The sequence below is a fragment of the Fistularia commersonii genome, chromosome 7 (assembly GCF_037954325.1).
Source record: "Fistularia commersonii isolate RoL2024-O1a breed Wild chromosome 7, RoL_Fcom_v1.0, whole genome shotgun sequence".
NCBI lineage: Eukaryota > Metazoa > Chordata > Actinopteri > Syngnathiformes > Fistulariidae > Fistularia > Fistularia commersonii.
The window spans coordinates 6,075,001-6,096,065 of NC_141290.1; the positions used below are offsets into that span (position 1 = coordinate 6,075,001).

The 21,065-nt window shown below is 45.9% G+C and overlaps 1 protein-coding gene across 2 annotated transcripts in view; it reads left to right on the forward strand.

Moving 5' to 3' along the window:
* ppm1h (protein phosphatase, Mg2+/Mn2+ dependent, 1H) overlaps positions 1–14,855 on the forward strand; it is a 20,105-nt gene extending 5,250 nt beyond the window's left edge. For both annotated transcript variants that reach the window (XM_086149355.1, XM_086149354.1), the window contains exons 2-10: positions 1,055–1,193; positions 2,698–3,039; positions 5,426–5,538; positions 6,046–6,130; positions 6,198–6,316; positions 9,692–9,755; positions 11,265–11,372; positions 14,170–14,321; positions 14,499–14,855. In XM_086149355.1, coding sequence (XP_086005481.1) covers positions 1,055–1,193; positions 2,698–3,039; positions 5,426–5,538; positions 6,046–6,130; positions 6,198–6,316; positions 9,692–9,755; positions 11,265–11,372; positions 14,170–14,321; positions 14,499–14,646 — 1,270 coding nt within the window. In that variant the 3' untranslated portion in view covers positions 14,647–14,855. The remainder of the gene's footprint in view (positions 1–1,054; positions 1,194–2,697; positions 3,040–5,425; positions 5,539–6,045; positions 6,131–6,197; positions 6,317–9,691; positions 9,756–11,264; positions 11,373–14,169; positions 14,322–14,498) is intronic.
* Positions 14,856–21,065: the final 6,210 nt, after the last annotated feature.

A 21,065-nucleotide genomic window follows, 5' to 3' on the forward strand; every position in this document is an offset into this window, starting at 1 on the left:
AGCGCGACAAACATTCCCGTGACCAATCAGAATTGTTCCAGTCTGACCGCTCAGGGTGAACCAGGGCTCCCTTCAACCTAAGAGTACGGGATATTTTTAATTTATCACTGTGCTATTAAAGGGGAATAATCCCAGTTTTCTGGTGAAGCTCTCTTAAAGATGTTTAACTGAACTGAAGAAGCATCTGGGACGAGTTAACGCGACAAGATTTCGAGAAGAATTCCAGATTTCCTTCCATGCTAATGTTTGCTAGCATGGAAGGAGTGTCTGGAGCACCTTAGAGCAGGGATCTCAAACTCGCGGCCCTCTGAACAATATTTTGTGGCCCCCTGGCTGAAATCAAATCTTTGCATTAGTCCAACCCGTGTGTTTTTTCTCACATGCATCTGGGGGTTTTATACAGTGGGTTTCATAAAAAAAAAAACGGGCAAGGAAAAAATGAAAAAGTAACTGCAATATATTTTTTGCTTCAAAATTTGAAAACAAAATGATTTTTTGATGAAAAAACGTCCAGTGACATTGTTAAAATTATCTTTTCTTTTCTTATTTCTATAAAAAAATCACAAAAAAAAAAAAAAAAATGGGCAAAACTAAAAAGATTGATTTAACAATGGGAATGGCCACCTTTAGCCTTGTAAACATTATACATGCTACTAATCCATTTTCTAATAATTCCAGTACCAAATTTTCTCTTTTAACTCAACGATATTTTTGGGGTGTAATTTCAACAATTCTTTTTTAATATTCATTTTAAAAAATTAATTTGTCATGTTTTTTTTAGAGGAACAGTTCGTGACATATGAAGAGTTTTATAATTTTCCTGTTTACACTAAAACAAAGGAAACATTTGGACTGAGTGTAACTCCTAGGTAATGATTTTACCGGTCCGGCCCCCGTGACATCAAATTAGGCCGAATGTAACCAAAGTGAGTTCGACACCCCTGCCTTAGAGGGTCTCCTCCGAGCTTCCTGAAGGTTTTCGGACGACGGTGTCGGACCTCCTCGCCCCATGGGAGGCAGATAAACTCAGTCCGGTTCTCCTCCGTGTCTCCAGGGTGATCAACGCAGGCAAGAGCACCGTGAACGAGGACCAGGCCTCCTGCGAGGTGCTGGTGGTCAAGAGGAGGTCCCTGGGGACGCGGAGGAGGTCCTCGCTGCCCAATGGAGAAACTCAGGGCCTCAGGGACAACCTGGTAAGTGCACTCGTAGGAGACACTGAGGAGAAGATGGAGTCCGTCAGAGGGACGGCACATGTTAGATGTTCTGGAGATGAAGTCACACTTAGGTGGTTTGGACATTGACAGAAGAAGGATGGGGAAGATCTGGGTTGAAGGATGTCGAGGTTGGAGCTGCCAGAAGGTCTGGAGAAAAACCAGAGAGGAGGTTCATGGATGGAAGAAGATGATTGATTGTCTTCTTCTGGCATATTCTCCAAAAACAAACTGCAATATGTCAGTCAGTACATCTATCTCCGCATGCTCTACCACCTTAGGATATATTTACAGACTCAAAACGTTGGGAGCTTTTGTTTTTTTTTTCAGTTTTATCTCAATGAATAATATTCAAAGTGTGCATGTTTAATATCAAATACTTAAAATCAGTCACAAATGCGGGGGTTTCTAATATTACTTTCCCTGGATTGTAGTTTTGCTGTAAAGAAAACATGATGTTGCTCACGTGTCACACTGAAGCTTACTGAGATTAACTTTGACGTATTTCTCTTTAGCTCCGCCAGAAGCTGTTTGACTCATTTGAAACACGTGAATAAGGTGTTCTTTTAAAGAGGCTGCACGCTAACGTCGACTGGATTATTCGCACCGTACGGGAGAACACTGACGGAGGATCTGAGAGAGCAGCTGTTGCAGCGGTTCAGATAGTCAGTTTTGGTGGTATTTTTGGTCTAAAGCCTTTCCTTTTTCAGAAGGGGATAGTTAGCATTAGCCTAGCCCGGGGGTCAGCAGCATCGACCACTCAAAGAGCCATTTGCACCCGTTTGCCTCGGGAAAGAAACAGCGGGAGCTGAATGAAGATGAAAAAATAAGAGATAACTCTGCCGAAACTCTGAAAAAAAACCCGTACGGCGGGTTGAAGTTCACTTTCAAAGGAAATACACCACATCACTTTGAGCCCTCCTCGTTGTTAGAATAGAAAAAGCCTAATTGAAATTAAACTAACCATGTTTCATTTTAATGCCATCATTTTGTAATTAGAATTACATTTAAGAGAAAAAAAAAATTGCCAAACTAAATAAAATACATTTAAAATGAAATGCTCATGCTTTATTGAGAGTCCTGGGCTCTCATTGAGATGAGATGAGATGAGATGAGATGAGAACAACTTTATTGATCCCGAAGCAAATTGTTGCGCCAGAGTTTCAAGTAAAAAACATAACAGTAATAGATAATAGTAGAAAGGAGGGAGAATAAGAAATACAATGAAATATGAATTGTCTTAACTGTTAACTGTAACTACAAAGATTGAAGATTGAAGATTCCCTGCGGCTGAGGGAAGAGGAATTAAAAAGTCTGATAGCCTCAGGTATTGGTCAGATTCCCAGGGGGCGTGGCTTCATCTCCTGCTTGCGTCTCATTTGAGCTATTAGCACGTAACCGTTAGCGCTACCCTAATGACCACGACCTTTCTGTCTCACTCTCTCTACGCCGGTGTGACACGTAAACGTCTCTTCTCTGTTTCCAGGACGACCCCGGAGACCTGACTTTCCACTACTGGGCCTTGTTTGACGGCCATGCCGGTTCGGGGGCGGCCGTTATGGCCGCCCGCCTCCTCCACCACCACATCGCCCTGCACCTTCAGGAGGTGCTGGAGATCCTCTGCGCGCCCGACCTCCAGCCCCCGACGTGCCTCGGCCACCAACCCGGCCCGCCGTCCCAGCGCGGCCTCGCCAGAGCGACGTCGCTCCGCGGGGCCGCCGGCGCCCCGGGCTCGCCGAGCGGCGCGCCGGCCCGGTTCTTCGCCGAGAAGAAGGTGACGCACGAGAGCCTGGTGATCGGCGCCATCGAAAACGCCTTCAAAGACATGGTAGGACACAAAACCGCCCGGGAGTCCTCTGCAGAATAACTACCGTATTTTCACGACCATAAGGCGCACCGCACTAAAAGGCGCAGTGTCAGTTATGTTTGCCATTACTGTATTTAACACACACATAAGGCGCACCTGATTATAGGGCGCGGGTTTTATATACAATCCACGCCCACACTTCCCCCTTCAACGTTCTCATGGTGTCCTCTACTACATCTGCCTTACAACAACACACACAGGGCGCATTGCACTATAGGGCGCCCCGCACATTTTGAAGAAAATCTAAGACTTTTATGTGCGCCTTATAGTCGTGAAATTATGGTAGTTTTAGCGAGTAGCTGTCCAAATATACGATTAGTATAGCAATTTTGATGACCCTCCGTACAATCACATGTGTGATAACGCAGCAGTAACCCTGTCCCTGAATATTTAACTGAGAGTGCGTTTTTTTTTTTCTTTTTCAACACCAATTAGATGTTTGTATCGTTTGGTTAGATTTGAGCGGGTAACTTCATCTGTCCTCTCTGAGAGCCGACCTGAACAGCGGCGCCCAGGATGAGGTCGGAGGTCGGAGGTCGCCGTCCTCGATTCGGACGCCCACTGTTTGTTTACCCTCCGCGGCGTTGGGAAAGAACAACCGCCTCGCTTCCGAGGGATAAAGGTCACCGCTCTACTCGGGTTATGACCACTTTATGAGGCCGCGTTGACTTTTTTTCACATTTGAGATGAATATTTTAAGCATTTTCCTTCTGTAAGAAGGTTTATTAGAATAAGAAAACTATTTTTTGTCACATTCTCCATCATGGATGCCACATGCTTCCCCTCCGTGTCCACTAGGGGGCAGCGTGCAATGACATATTTGGCACAAACCTCCGAAGGCTGCAGGAGGAAGCGCAGGTTTTGGCCGCTGAACTCGGATTCACAGATTGCGGCTCGACGAACGCTGCGGATTCCTGTAAGACGGTCATCGTTCATTCGTTTTCTAGAACGCCTTCTCAGGGTGGCGGGTTCAGGTCCACCCTTGACACGTCCGTCAAAGGTTCGCCCTGTCATTTAGCGAGGAACCCTGAGGAACCCCACATAAGATGTATTACGTACCCATCAAACGCCGGTTTTATTTCCCAAACGTTGGCACACACACACACACACACACACACACACACACACACACACACACACACAATTAGACATTTGCCTAGTCCTTGGATTAACAGGACAGGTAGAACATTTGCTCATTGAAAATGAGCATTATTTAAAAAAAGAACACAGATATTTATTATTTTTTAATATTATTATTGTTATTATTATTATCATTATAGTAAATTCCAGTGTCTGACCAGCATCAGCTGGGATTGGGTCAACCAGCATTGCACTTAAATTAAAAGTCAAACTTCGTGTTGGTGGATGGGCTTGCAAGTGAGTGTGCAGTATGACCTCTGTGTGTGTGTGTGTGTGTGCATTTGCAAAGGCCACCAGCAAATGAGTAATCCATTCACATGCACCAAACACACCCCAATACTTACAGTAACCGAAAAAGGATTGAAAGCCTCCTCCTGCAGTATCACCAAGATCCACCGAGGGGCGCCGATGAGCTCAGGCTCTGGGAGGAAGAAAAAACACACACATTGACATGACATTCACTGTTTGAGAGTAATGTGTGTGTGTGCGTGTTGTGTTGTTCTGCAGGAAGGTGTAGATGTAAAATATGGATTCTTTCATTATTAAAGGGTTGGCCCTGCAGCCAGAGCTATTGAATATGTCAAGGATTAGTATTGACAGCCTTCTCGGGATCCATAATTGATCCAAGGTGGAGGACAAAGCGGAGCACACACACACACACACACACACACACACACACGGGGGGACATACTAAAGAATCATGCTAGCAGATGTGTTTGCCCGCATCCTTCATCCCACTTGAAGGCCTTTTTCTTTTTCATTATCCTGAGAGGCGTGAAGGGGTTAAATCCAGACGTGAGCAGTTTGGTCGGAGAGCGTGTCACTATTTTGCCGAAGACGCCGGCAAGTTAATTAATCGTCTAATTAACTGGCGAACGGCTTGTTTTTTTCTGTGGTTTAATGAGCGCCGAATGAATCCAGGCTAATTAATAACCGGCAGGCTCATCGGCTTTCTGTTTTCTATTTACATACCCGCCTCCGTCGATTTCGGCACGGCGACGTTTACGGGCGCAAACAATGATTAATCAATGCATTTATGTTGTGATTAAATGGGTTGTAGAAATTATTTAAAACATTTCCCATCATCGCTCATTTTCCTGGCAACGGATTTGTATATTTGGAAGCCAATGATCCCGTGACCCATCGAGGGTGTGGTGTTTTCCATGTGGTCGTCTTCACCAGAGATGCCTTTTGTTTTCACGCGCAGGACGTCCAGATAGGCAAGGAGAGGGCCGTCTATCAGATTTCGGGCGGCTGCACGGCCCTGGCGGTGGTGTTTTTGCTGGGGAACCTCTATGTGGGAAACGCCGGGGACAGCAGGTGAGGCGAACGCACAAATAAACAGACTGAAAAACTGTTTTTACTCCAGAACGGCATTAAATTTGTCATAACCCTGACACTTGAACCTCACATACAGTACAGTGCAATAACCCCGCTTTTTTTTTTTTTTCCACTTTTTTGACTTTTTTCTTTCCACATATTTATCTAGTTATTCTTTGAGATGTTTTTCAACAGATTGAAAAAGTTTTTACTCCACAGCCCTCGTCGTACTAAATTTGTCACTTGAACCTCGCATACAATACAGTGGAATAAACCCTCTTTTTTCCACTTTTCACTTTCACATGTTTATCTATTTATTCTATGAGATGTTATTTATATATTTTTGGTCATATTTTTATTTCTCTAACCCAGAGATGCTGCTATTGTTGTGTTGTGTCCTGCTTTTCAAGGCTGCTTTTTATTCCACCGAACCTGAGAGCCGCTTTCTATAAATTTCATTTCACTCCTCGAATCCTAGAATCCTTTAACATCGTCACCTCCTCACAGGGCGATCGTCATCCGGTCCGGGGAGGTCGTCCCCGTGTCCTCCGAGTTCACTCCGGAGTCAGAAAGACAGCGGCTTCAGTTCCTGGTAAGAAGAAGAAAAACACTCACCTACTCTCTGATGGCTAACGCTAATGCTAACCCGAATCCACCAGGCCTACATGCAGCCTCACCTGCTGGGGAACGAGTTCACGCACCTGGAGTTCCCGCGGAGGGTGCAAAGGAGGGAGGTGGGGAAAAGGATGCTGTATCGTGACTTCACCATGTCGGGATGGTGAGTAGATGTAGCTGATGCTAACATGCTAGCTCCTGATGCTAGCAGATAAACCCATTTTTAAATCCTGATTCCCAATGAACCGGGGAATTTTTCCATCAACTCCCGGCGTTTGACTTTAACCTGGTTGCATTTTTTTTTTTTTTTTCATTCATCTGTTATGATCTGTCAGCGGAGGAGGAAACTGCGGTCGCCATGGTGATGAGTTCAGATAACTATCAGGTAGATGCCTGAAGAAGCTGCAGTGCTCTTGTCTTATTTTGAGTTCATCTGAATGAAGTTTGGTTGGAAGAAGGCAGAGACCAGGTGCTCCAGGGAGATGAAGAAGGTGGTGGAGTCGAAGCTCCGAGGGTCAACGGTCCAGGGACCAGTCCGTCAGAAGGATGCCGCATGTTAGATGGTCTGGAGATAAAGTCTCACTGAGATGGTTTGGATTTGGGTGAGGGATGGTTAACATCTGAGTAGAAGATCTGGGGTTGGACCAGAGGAGCTTCATGGATGGAGGGAAAAAGGAAAGGAAGGTAGCTGGCGTGAGAGGAGCGTAAATGGAGGCAGGTGATTGGCTGTGGGTCGGATGGAGGCACGTGATTGGCTGTGACGTCCACGGGGAGCAGCCCGAAGGAAAAGATGTGTTTTCAGCCCTGTTTCTCTCTGCCGCCGGATGTAGCTTTAAAGATTGTAAATTGTATTTTATTTTATCTTATTTTATTTAACTTATTTTATTGTATTTTATTTTATTGTATTTTATTTTATGCTATTTTGTTTTATTTTATTTTATTTTATTTTATTTTATTTTATTTTATTTTATTTTATTTTATTTTATTTTATTTTATTTTATTTCATTTTATTTTATTTTATTTTATTTATCACCCCAGAAAGCCTCTCCCTGTCCAGCAGCTAAAATATTTATCACTGGGTGGAATTAATTCGAGCTTCCCGTTCCAGTTATTCTTTCTTCGCTCTTTTCCATTTAGCCTGAGTTGGTATAAAAAGCATTGACCAAGAAGTGGCCTTGGCAATTCCGCATCTGCCTGTGTGTGTGTGTGTGTGTGTGTGTGTGTATGAACAAGGGGAGAAGGAATCTTTATCCGGCAGTGCAGAGAGGTACAATAAGAGGTCGTGGAGACTGAGGATGAGGGTGTGAGGAGGATAAGCGATGGCGTGGAGAAAATATCAAGGAAGAGGCAGGGACGTGAAAGCAGGACCAAAAAAAATATAAAAATTGAATAATGTGCCTGAGAAAAACCTTTATGTTCTGCAAAAAGTCCTGCATTTCTTTTGCTGAAGGTGGAAAGCATGTCGTATGATATACATGTCTTTGGACGCGGCAACTGGTCGCCTTGGTAACAGGAACATTCGCAGATCCACAGACAGACCAACTGGAGAGGTCAACCACCCGAACCCGTGACAGCAAACCCATCGGACACTGCAGAACAACTCGCCGCCCCTCATTGTCTGCATGTCCTCGTATACCGAACCCCAAAGTCGCTACCGCCGGTTTTGTTAGCGCCTTGCACGCCGTGCGAGTGTCCGACCTCCATGCCGGCGGGAGTGCGAACGAAATGTAGCACAATAATGTGCAACACCAGCACCCGCCTCCACACTCCAACCCCACTGTTGTCGCTTCTGTCAGATTCCGACAATGCATAGCGCTTAGCGCTTAGCATGCTAGTGGGCGGGGCCTATGAGGACATTCCCCTGCAGATCAACTCATATAATTATTAGCTTCGCTACGATTATCCTTTTCCATCTGACGCGTAGTTCCCCTGGTCGAGTGACCGTTTTTATCGTATTCGGTACGGTTTCTGAGCTAATGCTAAGCTAATGCGGGACACACCAGTGTCACAATTGTCTGCTGGCATGGTTCCGGATATTTGATGGGTTTAAAAACTCAAAATGCTAAGTGAACAGCTGACAGTAATCTATATTTTTCTCCATTTTGTTAAGTAAGTCTCCAGCTCGGCGCCCTCACCTCGCAAAACCCGTGTCCGTTCCTGCGGCGGTCGTCGCCTCCATCAGGAAAATCGTCCTGCCGGTGTCAGGTTTTAAAAGACGCTGAAATAAAAGCGCGACGCCGCCGCGCCCCTCTTTCTCCTTCCTTACGAGCTAACTTCTTCTGGCGAGACACTTTTCCGACGGCGTGGGGGGAAAGAAAACAGAAATCAGATGCGCCCTACGGTAATGGCCTGGCAGCGAGAGCCGCTATACTCCGATTTTATTTGCACTCATTTGAAATACTATGAGCTGCATGTTTTGGGCCCTGAATAGAAAGACCTCTCTGACCAATTTAGCGGCTGTAAAACTGTCAAATCGGGATCATTGCAGACTCCCGCGGTGCCGACCATGAAGGAGGACTTTTGAACCGAATCCCCCGGAGCAGAAACCGGAGCGTGCTCTCCGGGTTTCAAACGGAGTACGCGTCGCCCTCCCGTCGCGTTTGACCCGCCGTCATTGTTCCACTTGATTCGTTTTGGATAAAAAATTTTAAAAAAGCGTGATAAGAGACTTTTCGGCAGGAAGACGTAGAGCGGGTCCGGGGGAAACGGCGGTGAGGAAACACTGCCTTTTACCGGTGCAGGAACCATATCATGCTAATGATAACAATGCTAATAATGGCTTCATCTTAACCCTCATATCATGTTAAGGGTCGATTTGACCCATTGGGTCAATGGGTGAAATGGGTCAAATTGACCCTTAACATAGTATGAGGGTTAACATCTGGCGGGACGGCCGCGATAGATCAAGCTCCGCCCCCTGGGAACCTGCCCAATGAGGTACGAGCGCCATGAGATGTGAGGTTCTGGCTATAGAGGAAGCCGGACGTTGGCAGAAACCTCCCCACGGCATTCGTGGAATAACAACCTTAGTCGGAGTGTTTTCATCCTCTAGCTAACAAGCTATGTTCCTCTGCGAGCCGGTGGAACCAGAACGAGAGAAGATGGTTCTAGAAAGTGAAGTTTGCGGCTCCTCCAGTGGGGAAGGGGCTGAGATCATGCTGGTTGGCATCCTTCTACCCGGATCTTCACCATCCGTCTTCCGTCCAACCATCTCAGGGTGCTTTCTGAGCACCTCCTCCGCTGAGGTGTTGGATGGATGGATAGAAGTCTTTATGTGGTGCTGTCGAAGATGTTTATCTCAGGATGTAGATGAGCGTATCCACGGAAACACACGGCTCCATCCCGTCCCAGCCTGAGGCTTGTAAATGATTAATTACTGTGTGTGTGTGTGTGTAGGGGGTTGTTCCGATAGGTGCATTAAATCTTCAGGAAACGGCGAGGTTCCTCCTCCCGTCCTGCTGTCAGTTACCGTGCAGCAGCTCCTCAGGGAACTGCTGGAGATGGAAAACAATGAAAGGTGTCCTCTGTCCGCCCGCAGGGCGTACAAGACGGTGGAGGACGCCGACCTCAAGTTCCCGCTCATCTACGGCGAGGGAAAGAAGGTGAGCAGCGGCCTCGTGCACCGTGGCTGGGATCAGTACCCACACACACACACACACACACACACACACACACACATATATACATATGTACATACAGTATCTCATTCTCTCTCCTGCCCCATCTATCTATCTATCTATCTATCTATCTATCTATCTATCTATCTATCTATCTATCTATCTATCTATCTATCTATCTATCTATCTATCTATCTATCTATCTATCATCTATCTATCTATCTATCGATCTATCTATCTATCTATCTATCTATCTATCTATCTATCTATCTATCTATCTATCTATCTATCTATCTATCTATCTATCTATCTATCTATCTGTTTCTGTTTCTCCCTCTCCCTCCCCCTGCCAAAGTCAATAAATGGATATAAGTAAATAATACGAATAAGGAAAATGTGTGTGTGTGTGTGTGTGTGTGTGTGTGTGTGTGTATACACACATATATATAAACACACACACACACACACACAGATATATATACATATATATATGTATATAATACAGGACTGTCTCAGAAAATTAGAATATTGTGATAAAGTTCTTTATTATCTGTAATGCAATTACACAAACAAAAATGTCATACATTCTGGATTCATTACAAATCAATTAAAAATATCGCAAGCCCTTTTATTATTTTTATATTGCCGATTATGTCTTACATCTTAAGAAAACTCAAAAATCCTATCTCAAACTATTAGAATATCATGAAAAAGTAATTTTTGTTTTTTTAATTGCATTACAGAAGATAAAGAACTTTATCACAATATTCTAATTTTCTGAGACAGTCCTATAGATACATGTATATATTCTCACACACACACACACACACACACATACAGAATCATGAACCCCCCCCTTGATTGACAGGGGATGTGGTGACCTGATAGAGCAGGGCGGGGGCGTGGGGGGGGTTTGGAGTACTTCAAAGGGCGGCGTGCAGCCCGACGCTCAGCCGCCGATCCCAGGGCGCCGTAGGATCTGCACTGAATACTGATCCGGCCGTTTGTCTGCCATCTCACCCCGAATCCCCCCCTCCACCCCCCCGCCGCCCCCCCGCCGCCCTGCTTGGCTCCTCCTCTTCCTCCCACGCCGCTCAACGGCTTCAGTTAGCACACTTTCCTGCACTCCAATGCCGACGGCCATTTTTAAGCGTGTATGTGTGTGTGTGTGTGTGTGTGTTGCCTTTAACCTTCCTCCAAATGTCCCAGTCCTATACATGAGACACACAGGTAAATCCCGTTACCCCGGTGACGGCTTGATGTTTTAATTCAGATTAATTCCAGAGCGACAGAGCGTGCGGATGTTTCCGCCTGCAGTCAGGGAAAGGGGGCGGAGCCTATCCAACCATGAAACCTCCGATTTATAATTAGGACAAATCTAGGAGTTTTTAGATTCACTCATCTGGATTATTTATCATGTGAATTTGAATTCGAAGGACGAACTCGGACAACCCCTGGATTCGTGTTTTCGTTTTGGCTTTATGTCTTCGCCAGGCTCGAGTGCTGGCAACCATCGGCGTCACCAGGGGCCTCGGAGACCACGACCTCAAAGTGCACGACTCCAACATCTTCATCAAGCCCTTCCTCTCCTGCTGCCCGGAGGTAGGCTCGTCCCGATCCGTCGCCTCGAATCCGTCCGTTCACCCCGCGGTCACGCTTTCGGGAAAACGAGGAATCGAATCGAGCTCTTTCCGACCCCCCGGTCCCGTTTAAGGCTCCAGAACCGCCGTGTCCTCCTTCTAATGCGCATAATAATTGTTTTATTAATATCAAGGACGTCCGTGATAGCGTTTTCATATTTCACCCGCGCCGCGCCGGGGGAAGAATGACCTGCGGCTGCAGAAAAACACATCAGCGTCCCTTAATAATTCATAATCCCAAAATGCAACTCCCTAGCAGGGGACTGTGCTCTTATTTCCCTTCATAACCCCAGCCTCCTGGTGAGAGCGCCCACAGCTAATGACCAGAAAATGGCTTTTCGTATTCGTGCGGCCTTGATTTTATATTTATCGGCGCTGGGATTTGGAAGCATACCCTCCCGACATGAATTCTCATCATATATATCAGTTGATTTTTGGGTGAATCAGACGTTTGAAACAGAGAGAAACGGTGTTAAGGCCTTTACACGCCTCCAGGGAAGTCCTCGTAGGCGCCGCCCAAATGTCTGGTGCGCTCAGCATTTTGGGAATCCAACAGAAACGACAATGATGGCCTTCGCTAATCGGCAAAAGCCAAACTTCTTATAATCTTTTGCAAGAACTTCCTCTTTCCAAGAATCTCCAGTGTCTTTATACGCCTTGGTAGACATGTTGCCTTCATACTTACATCCTGAAAACTAACCACCATTCCAACAAAATTCTGCTTTTTCTGCACTAGCCACGCCCACTTCAGGTTTCAAAAATAACAAAATCCTGCTAAAACGTGCTAAATACTTCGCCAGCGATGGAAAACGCATGATGACGTTCATGAATTATCTGAACTTTAGTATCCGCGGTAAGTCGGGCCTTCGGCCGGTATCCACCGTTGGGAACTGGGTTTGGTAAGGTCACCTCCGTCCGTCCATTTCCTGCACAATCCTCTACGTGCGCGAGACATGTAGCCAAAGTCAGTACGCTCACCAGCAAAAGGAGCAGAGAAGAAAAAAAGGAGTCCATAAATCTCCTCCACAATACCCCTCACACTTTTCCTCCAAAGCGTTTCTGCGCTTCTTCTCGCTGCTTAAACTCCGCCTTCTTCATCTCCACTCCCTGTAGCCTGACCCTTCCACTCCGTCTCATTCATGATTCCCTGCTCTCAATGCAAATCACATCATCTGCAAACATGGAGATTCCCGTCTAACCTCATCTGTCAGCCTGTCCGTCAATACTACAAACAAAAAGGGGCCTCAGAATCGATCCCTGATGGACTCCAACCTCCTCCGTCACTCCTACGTTACCAGTAAAATCATTACCCAGAAGTAACTCTAAGTCCAAATTTTTCCTTTGTGTTAGTGTAAAGGAGGTAAACAGGTAAATGATAAAAATCTTTATATGGAATGAACTGTTCCTTCAAAAACATACATGACAAATTAATATTAAAAATGATTATTAAAAAATGAATTGAGGAAATGACACCCCAAAAATATTCAGTTAAAAGAGAAAATCTTCATTGTGGGAAAATTTGCCACCAGAATTGATTAGAAAATGGATTGGTAGCATGTATAATGTTTACATGGCTAATGGTGGCTATTCTGGTAATTAAATCAATCTTTTTAATTTTGCCCCTTGTTTTTGGTATCATTTTTGTGGTTTTTATTGAAATGTCAAAAGAAAAGATCGGTTTAACAATATCGCCAGATGTTTTTTCATCAAAAAATCATTTTGTCTTCAAATTTTGAAGCAAAAAAATTGCAGATACTCTCTCATTCTTTCGTGACATTCTGTTTATCCTAATGTTTGGGAATGATGTGGACCGAACCTCAGCCCTGCTTATGAGCAGACCGATATGCGTTTATACGCCGAATGGTTGTCCGAAGTTCTTCAAAAGTTACGATAATTCGTCTTTGGCCACAGGTTTCATTGTTTCAGCCTCCTTGCAAGCGGGGTGACAACGTCGGTAAGGTACGTCGCGCAGCTAACGTCCGCCCGACTTGGGTGGCGGAGAAACAACTCCGAGGAAGCGCTGCGTTCGCCGAGGAGTCGTTTCCATGGCGCTCTGGATCTGGTCCAATGAGCCGCAGATAGATTGGCGTTGCGGATCACAGCCCGGGAGCCATAATTACAATACTAATTATTTTTATTGTTATTTCTTCAATAGTCTTAAAGGGCAGCACGGCGGCCCAGCAGTTAGCGCTCCTGCCTCCCAGCAAGAAGGTTTCTGGTTGGATACCCTCAGGGGGCCTTTCTGTTCTCCCCTTTGTCTGCACGGTTCTCACATTTCACATTGAATACGTGACACACACACACACACACACACACACACACACACACACACACACACATAAAATCAAACATCATGCATTAAATATGGCTGACAATTAGTCAAATGTCCATAAAATTAGACTCCTACGTAATCTAATATTTGGTTAATGTAATTAATGGCTGAATTATTGATTTATTTTGAAATTTTCAAATTGAATACTTAAAGGTCATGTGTTAGCCATGCTTGCATGTCATTATACTATATCTTTATAGATAATAAAAAAAAATAATTTAAAAAATTTTGGTTTAGAAACATAACAAAGGAACATATAAGAAATTAAAAAATAAATAAATAAATAAACTCTGGTAAGTCTTCTCTGGTCAGGGGTGTTTTAAAAAAATATCACACTCCCTCCGACACCGTCCGGATCGTGCACTCTTACGTGCACTTGGACTTGGGAGTCCTTGGGATCCCGTTCACGGCCCGCCCCTGCCTCCAGGTCAGGGTTTACCCCCTGAAGCAGCACCAACATGGTCCCGACGACGTCCTGGTTCTGGGAACCGATGGCCTGTGGGACGTGCTCTCCAATCAGGAAGTGGCAGAGACGATCACCTGCTTCCTGGCTAACTGCGACCCCGACGACCAGCACAGGCGAGTTGGCGCGTGGCGTTGGCTGAAAGACGTTAGCCTAGCACGTTAGCATAGCAATTAGCAGTTAGCTTTTCATCACCATAGGTGACATTTCCGCCACTCGTCTGCACGGAGGTTATGAAAACAAGGGGGTCACATGGTTTGTCACCTTTGACCTTGTCCCCCGCTGTCCGCCAGGTACACGATGGCGGCCCGGGACCTGGTGACGAGGGCCCGCGGCGTTCTGAGGGACCAAGGCTGGAGGATACCCGGCGACAGGCTAGGCTCCGGGGACGACATCTCCGTCTACGTCATCCCCCTCGCGCACGGCAACAGGCAGGACTAGTCAGGTCCTAAAACCCGACCCGGACTTACAGACTGCATAATATTTGTAAGATGTAAATACTTTCTGACGAGCGTGTCGTCCCAAACACCTGCACAGCGAATAATAGTGAACGGGCGTTTCTCGAGACGTGCGAGTCACACCCCTGCCCCTGCAGAATCTGCAGTTTTAGCCATTTTGTTATAAGAAAGACAAAAAAAAAAAAAAAGAAACACTAACCCCTGATTTGGGTGTTGTGTTCGTCTCCACCTTTATTACAGCATTAACTATGTCTACTATTTGTTCCTTCTTATGCTTCCTAGAGGATTCATTTTGGTTGTTGTTTTTAGAGGCAATTCACTGAAACCAAAAACCGCGACAAGTTTGCCATCGCCATTTCTGCTCACTTTACATCTCTTTACTTGATTGAATACTTGGCGGCGAGGAAACAGTGCTTCTTTGAGGGGACGGGACCTCGGGACGGATCCCAGCTGCATGTGGGCGGCCTTCTGCCTCGACCAGCCGGGCTGTGAGCCACAGATTCACTGCTAATGCAAGCTACATGCTAATACCTGAAATAGTACCATAACAGCTTTAATATTCCTTGAAGATATAACTGATGGATCAGGAGTGGATCATGAAGATGAACCCACGTCCCCTGGAAACCTGCCCAAGGACCCGGGAGAAGATATGGGGTTGCTACCGTGCATTGATGAAGGGACGTGAGTGCACAAAAGCATCACATGGATGGCAGAGTAAACTCATGGCACCATAGCTCGAGGCTAAGCTAACGCTAACTATAAGTTTTTTCAAAAAAAGGGAGGTTTTAAGCCTTTCCTTGGATGGAGAGCTGAAGATGGTTCCACGGAAGAGGATCTCATTAACAAATACAAATAAAATGCAAAAATGTAAATAATGTTTCCTAGCGGAGGATCCTGTTACTGTGAGTCAAGCATGACATGTTCTCTGTTTTGTAACTACTTTTGGAGTTTTGTTTTTCTTTCCTGCTCAAATTAAAAACAAGGATCACCTTTGACCTTTTGATGGAAGGCAGCTTCGCTCACATGTCGCTGTTGTGAAAACTTGAAGGACGGTTCCCCGTCATAAATGATTGAATTTGAATTTTGTTTTTGTTTTTTTCATTTTCAAAAATTCAATATATTTATATGCAGTTACGTCTAATCCCATTCCTTCTTGCGGTGGCACAGCGGTTAGCATCTCCACATCGTAGCAAGAAGGTCGGATTCCCACTGGGGACCTTTCTGTGTACGAGGTCTCCATGGGATTCCTTCCAAACATGCTGGAGGGTCTCGCAGGAGGTAGCTAAGGCAGGTTTTAAAGGGGAGTGCCAGGAAGTGGACCATTGGATTAGGACTCTGGTAAATGTGAGCTTTCCTTTGGTACCGGTACCAAGTTTGTGCTCCATTAAATAGATCATTGATACTGGTTTTTAACCATGATGGCCAAAGTGGTGATACTTAACATCCTTTATCTGTAGAACTGGATGACATAGACCGATGGAAACCGGACCTAAACCCAAATTGTCTTGGGTGGGCTTTCCAACGCCACCGTTCTCAAGCTTGTGCGACTTTTGGTTGGATAATTAGGTTTGGCATTAAGAAGTGGCAATCCGGGCGGGGCTGCAGAGCAACGCACGATGCGGAGCAACGCTTCTCCGCGAGGCCTCCCGCGTCCCGGTTCTCTCTCTCCATACGTTCCCGTCCTCTCTCGCCCACTCCTTTCTCTCGGGCCGTTTATGGGATGGTCGCGGATGAGTCACTCGTAAACACCGGATGGATGTCCAAGGGAGGGATCGACACAACGGACAAATATCACCGGGCAGAAACAGGACTATTGATTGATTGATTTTCTTTTCTAAGAAACCGCCACACATCCTGCATAGAAAGCTGGAATCTGATGAATGAGCTGCTGAAATGCTTCCAGTTCTAACAATAGGAGGAGTGCAGCCTGGAAGTGTGTGTTTGTACATACATACATACACACACACACACACATACATATGCATACAGCCAAAGTACATGTGTGTGTTTGTGTACACTTCCTTTTACATTTTTACATAATTTTCACCCACACACATATATATATATTTACACATACTTATGTACAAAATATGTATGTATGTGTACAGATATTGTATATATGTATATATATGTATACACACACAAATATTCCTGTATCTGTTTTAATGTATGGAAATATATAAGTACATATATACATACACATGCATACAGCAAAAATAACTACAAATTAAATATATGTGTGTGCATGTGTGCACACTTTAAAATTGGATTTAATCCATTTAATTTGACTAATGGACTCCTCCTTGACTCATTAAATTATGAAATATTTGTAATTATTCACAAAAAATAGATGCACATGCAGGTATACATGTGCATTAAATATGTATGTATATTTGTATACAAATATGCAGGTATGGAAATACATTTATACACACATATTTATAAGCCAAGAGAACTACAAATATGGAGGACCACTGAAGGGCCTCCTGATTGGCATCCTTTTGAAGGCTGATGTTTGGGACGTACCAGGTCCATTTGCTCCTTGAACATCTCACTGCCACCCCATTGTTTCGATGTGCTGAATAAACAGGCCGGTGAAAGTGTGTGTGTGTGTGTGTGTGTGTGTAAACACCCAGACCATTGGATATCTGTGGCGTCCAAAGTTCCTGGGTCCTCTGCAGGAGCTGGAGGGCCATCTGCTCTCCTCAGGCCAGCCTTGCATCCTCCTCCAGAAAAAAAAAAAACAGCACTGATCTGGCACTCTCCTCCTACCCGTCGCACATGCGTGTGTGTGTGTGTGCGCCTGTGTGTGGTCCAGATTAGATGACGGCAATGATGACACAGTCATTCCTGTGGGTGGCTTGTTTTTCCAAGGTCACAGCGGTCCCGGCTCACCCGTGGATATTTGGGAGGGAGATACTGAGTGGGCTCGCAGCGAGATACTCATCTGCTGTGTGAGGAGCGGCGTGCACAGCCACGCGGCGCCGAGGCCCATTCACTTCCTATTTCGCCCATTATTACCAAATTGTTTTTTTTTTTTTGTTAAAAACACCGGAGTCCTCTGGTCTATAAAATGTCAGAAAAGGGTGGAAAATGTTAATTATTCTCCCTCAAAGGCCAACGTGGCTCTCGAGAAGTTCAATTTGCAAACATGGTCCTGATAGGGCCACTTGGAGCGACAGATGTGCAGCGCTTGTCGCTTTGCAAAATCGCTCACGCAAGTGAAAAGTTCAGCTTTATCTGGCGACGGGGAATCGGCGGGTCTCGTTTGACGGGCGGCTTCTCTGACGAGAACACCGGACCAAAAGATGGACGAGTGTGAAATAGGGCTCGGCGCCGCTCGCCGGGCCTCCTCTGGCGCTGTCGCGGCACGATAATAGATGATGTTTGGATTCACCCCGAGAGCCGAACCACTTGTATTTCTTACACGAGACAGACACTAATCTGTTTATCGAATTGGAAACGGAGCAACGGCCGCTCCGTAGATGTAACTGCAAGGCTCCTGCGGGGTTTGTTTGCTAATCTTTCGCAAAAATAACTCGTTCTTTTAAACATACAGCCGTGGCCGCGGTGGAATGCGTTGTGTAATGCCGGCGCAGATGCAGACGGCCACGCCGAGACCCGGGATGATCGTAACTCTGCCTAACGCGCCATCAAGTGCAAACTCGTAAATATTTCATGCTAATCTCCTTGGAAGGTCAAAGTCGGGAGTCTCATCTGGGCGGCGGGGGTCTCATCCCGAGACCGGTTACCCATCCCGGTCTCCACCCCCACCACCAGAACCCCTGACTGCCTGTGCTCATTTGATATGGAGCGGCCAGATGCTGCGAGGCGGCAGCGGCGGAGGGATTTCAAAGGTTAACTCACAACGAATGACCTACATCAGCAATCCCTGACCTCGCTGAGGACACCACCGCTCTGGCGCCCGGGGGAGTGAGCGTGTGTGTGTGTGTGTGTGTGTGCACTAGGAGATCATGTGGCGTGCTTGTCTGAAAACCCAGGCGAGCATTCTCCAGATCTAGCATAACATCCACTTCGGCGGTGCCGACAGCTGCATGGGTTGATGGTTGAAGTCTGCCCCGCTTTGGAAAGGGGGAGGTGGGGTTTAAGTGCAGCCCAGGCTATCTGCCCCGGGGTGTGATGGTATGCAGCACAGTCAACAAAAGGACGGACCCAGAGCAGATGGAGTGTGCAGCCGGATACCTTTGTGGGCTGCAGGAGCCACGTCACTCATCTCCTCATAGCAACAGCACCGGTGACCTACATGCTTCCTTCACGGCCCATTCACTCCGCCTGGGAAACCACGCTATCCACTCTTCCTATGTCACATTATTCAAACTCGGACCCTCCCATACGGGCTCCTTTTTTGAGAAAAAAAAAAAAAAAAAAAAAATCTTCCATCCTGCAAAAAAAAAAACAAAAACCAAAGGTTTTAAACAGAACCGTGTCAAATTAAAACGGCACACAAGGAAGTGCTCTTTTCTCCCGCGGCCATTGAACTATTTTATTGGATAAAACAGGATACAGTTCTGAAACGGCTGGAAAACGAAAATGATGGAAAATTAAAGATAAAGGCTTCAATACGGGTTAGGAAATGTGGACATTCGATTCCAACGCGGTGGTTCGATGAAAGAAGCGCCAACGGCGTCGATTTACCTTGAAAAACCGTGCAAAAAGCGCCGTTTTCCTCGGCTGACGTGAAGGCACCAGCACTAGCAAGGCAGTAGCTTGCGCAGTCATCTCCATAGCGGGCAGTATCACAACCCAACCAACAGCACAAACTACTACCTCAGCCAGTACCGGGCCAAAGGGCTACACGGGGAAGACGACGAAAAAGGATTTAAAAAACGAATACACGTCGTTACGGTGGAAAATGTGTCGCCGCGTTGTCTCCACCGGAGGAACATTCCCATGCAGGGTGGAGAAGCTCCGGAGCGTCGTCCTCCTCCCGCCGCTCTCCGCTCCCGCCTCGCCTCTGAACACACTTGAAATGTGAGGGGGGGGGGGTCGAGGGAACCCCGCCCTGGTAGACCCGCTCTCCTCCTCCTCCATCTTCTGCTTCCTTTCAGGAGCACAGACCGACTGTCCTCCGGAGATGCGACCCGAACGGTTGGACGAATATCTGGGCTTCGAGGAACATCGGGGGACTTTGAGGGGGTAGAGGCGCACCCCCCTCTGAATGCACAAATGGTTTGGTCCGATCCGGAACGTATTTATACCTCCTGCCTGGGAAGCTGGACTACCAAATATTAAGGGTGTACAAGCATGCAGTATTGGGGAATACTCCAACACACTAAAGATGCATATGCAATACCTATAAATAATCCAACATATTAAGGGTGTATATACATGCAGTACTGGGGAATACTCCGATACACTAAAGGTGTATATGCGGTACCTATAAATAATCCAACATATCAAGGGTGTATGTACACACATGCAGTACTACTAAATGCTCCAACACACCGGAGGAGTACATGCAGAACTAATGGATACTACATCACAAGATGTGCATGCAGTACTTGTAAATACTCCTGCATATTATGCTGCACATGTAGCACTAATGAATACCTTTGGTGTGTATGTAGTACTAATATATTACTAAAGCTATTGAAGGCGTACATGCAGGACTCATAAATATTTGAACATTTGCAGTGTACATGAAGTACTAATATACTGCAGCCCATTCAGGAGGAGCACTTGGTACTAGATAATACTCCCAACACAGAACATTAAGGGTAGTACATGCTGCACCACAATGTTGTACAAGCCTTACTAGTCACTACTTGTACATACACAAGGTGTATTTGTACTACTGGTAAATACTCCAACACGTTTAGGGTGTATTACACACCGCTAGTAAATGCTCCAATCAAATGTGTATACATGGGACTAAGAGCGCTGATAAAAACACCAAGGAAGTAAAGGCGCATAAGCAGTACTGATAAATACCGCAGTATATTAAAGATGTTCCCCTACCGAGACGCTCCAAATGTGGCCGTCCAGCGATGGTTTCCCTCCTGACGGCTCACAGCGCAGGGCTCTGCATCACCTGCGAGGTCACCTGCTGCACCTCTGGACCGCAAAGTTCTTGTTTTCAAAGTGGAAAAACCAAAACGTCCCACGCCTAAAAGGCCCGAGTGTGAGGGTAAACTCCCATGAAAAGAACGCTCTGGGGAACTTTGGAAACCTCCCGGTGGCTAACGCTGCGGGGCAAGATTTATAGCTCTCTGGCTCCACCCTCCTAGTCTTTAAATCAACTGTTTCTTTTCAGACAAATCCCTTTTTCCTTTTTTCTTTGGCGTGTTTGTGTGGTAACGACAGAACCACTAATGGGTGTTTGGAAGGATCATCTCTTGGCATTAAGACAACCGCGTGGAACCAGGACAAACAGGATGATCA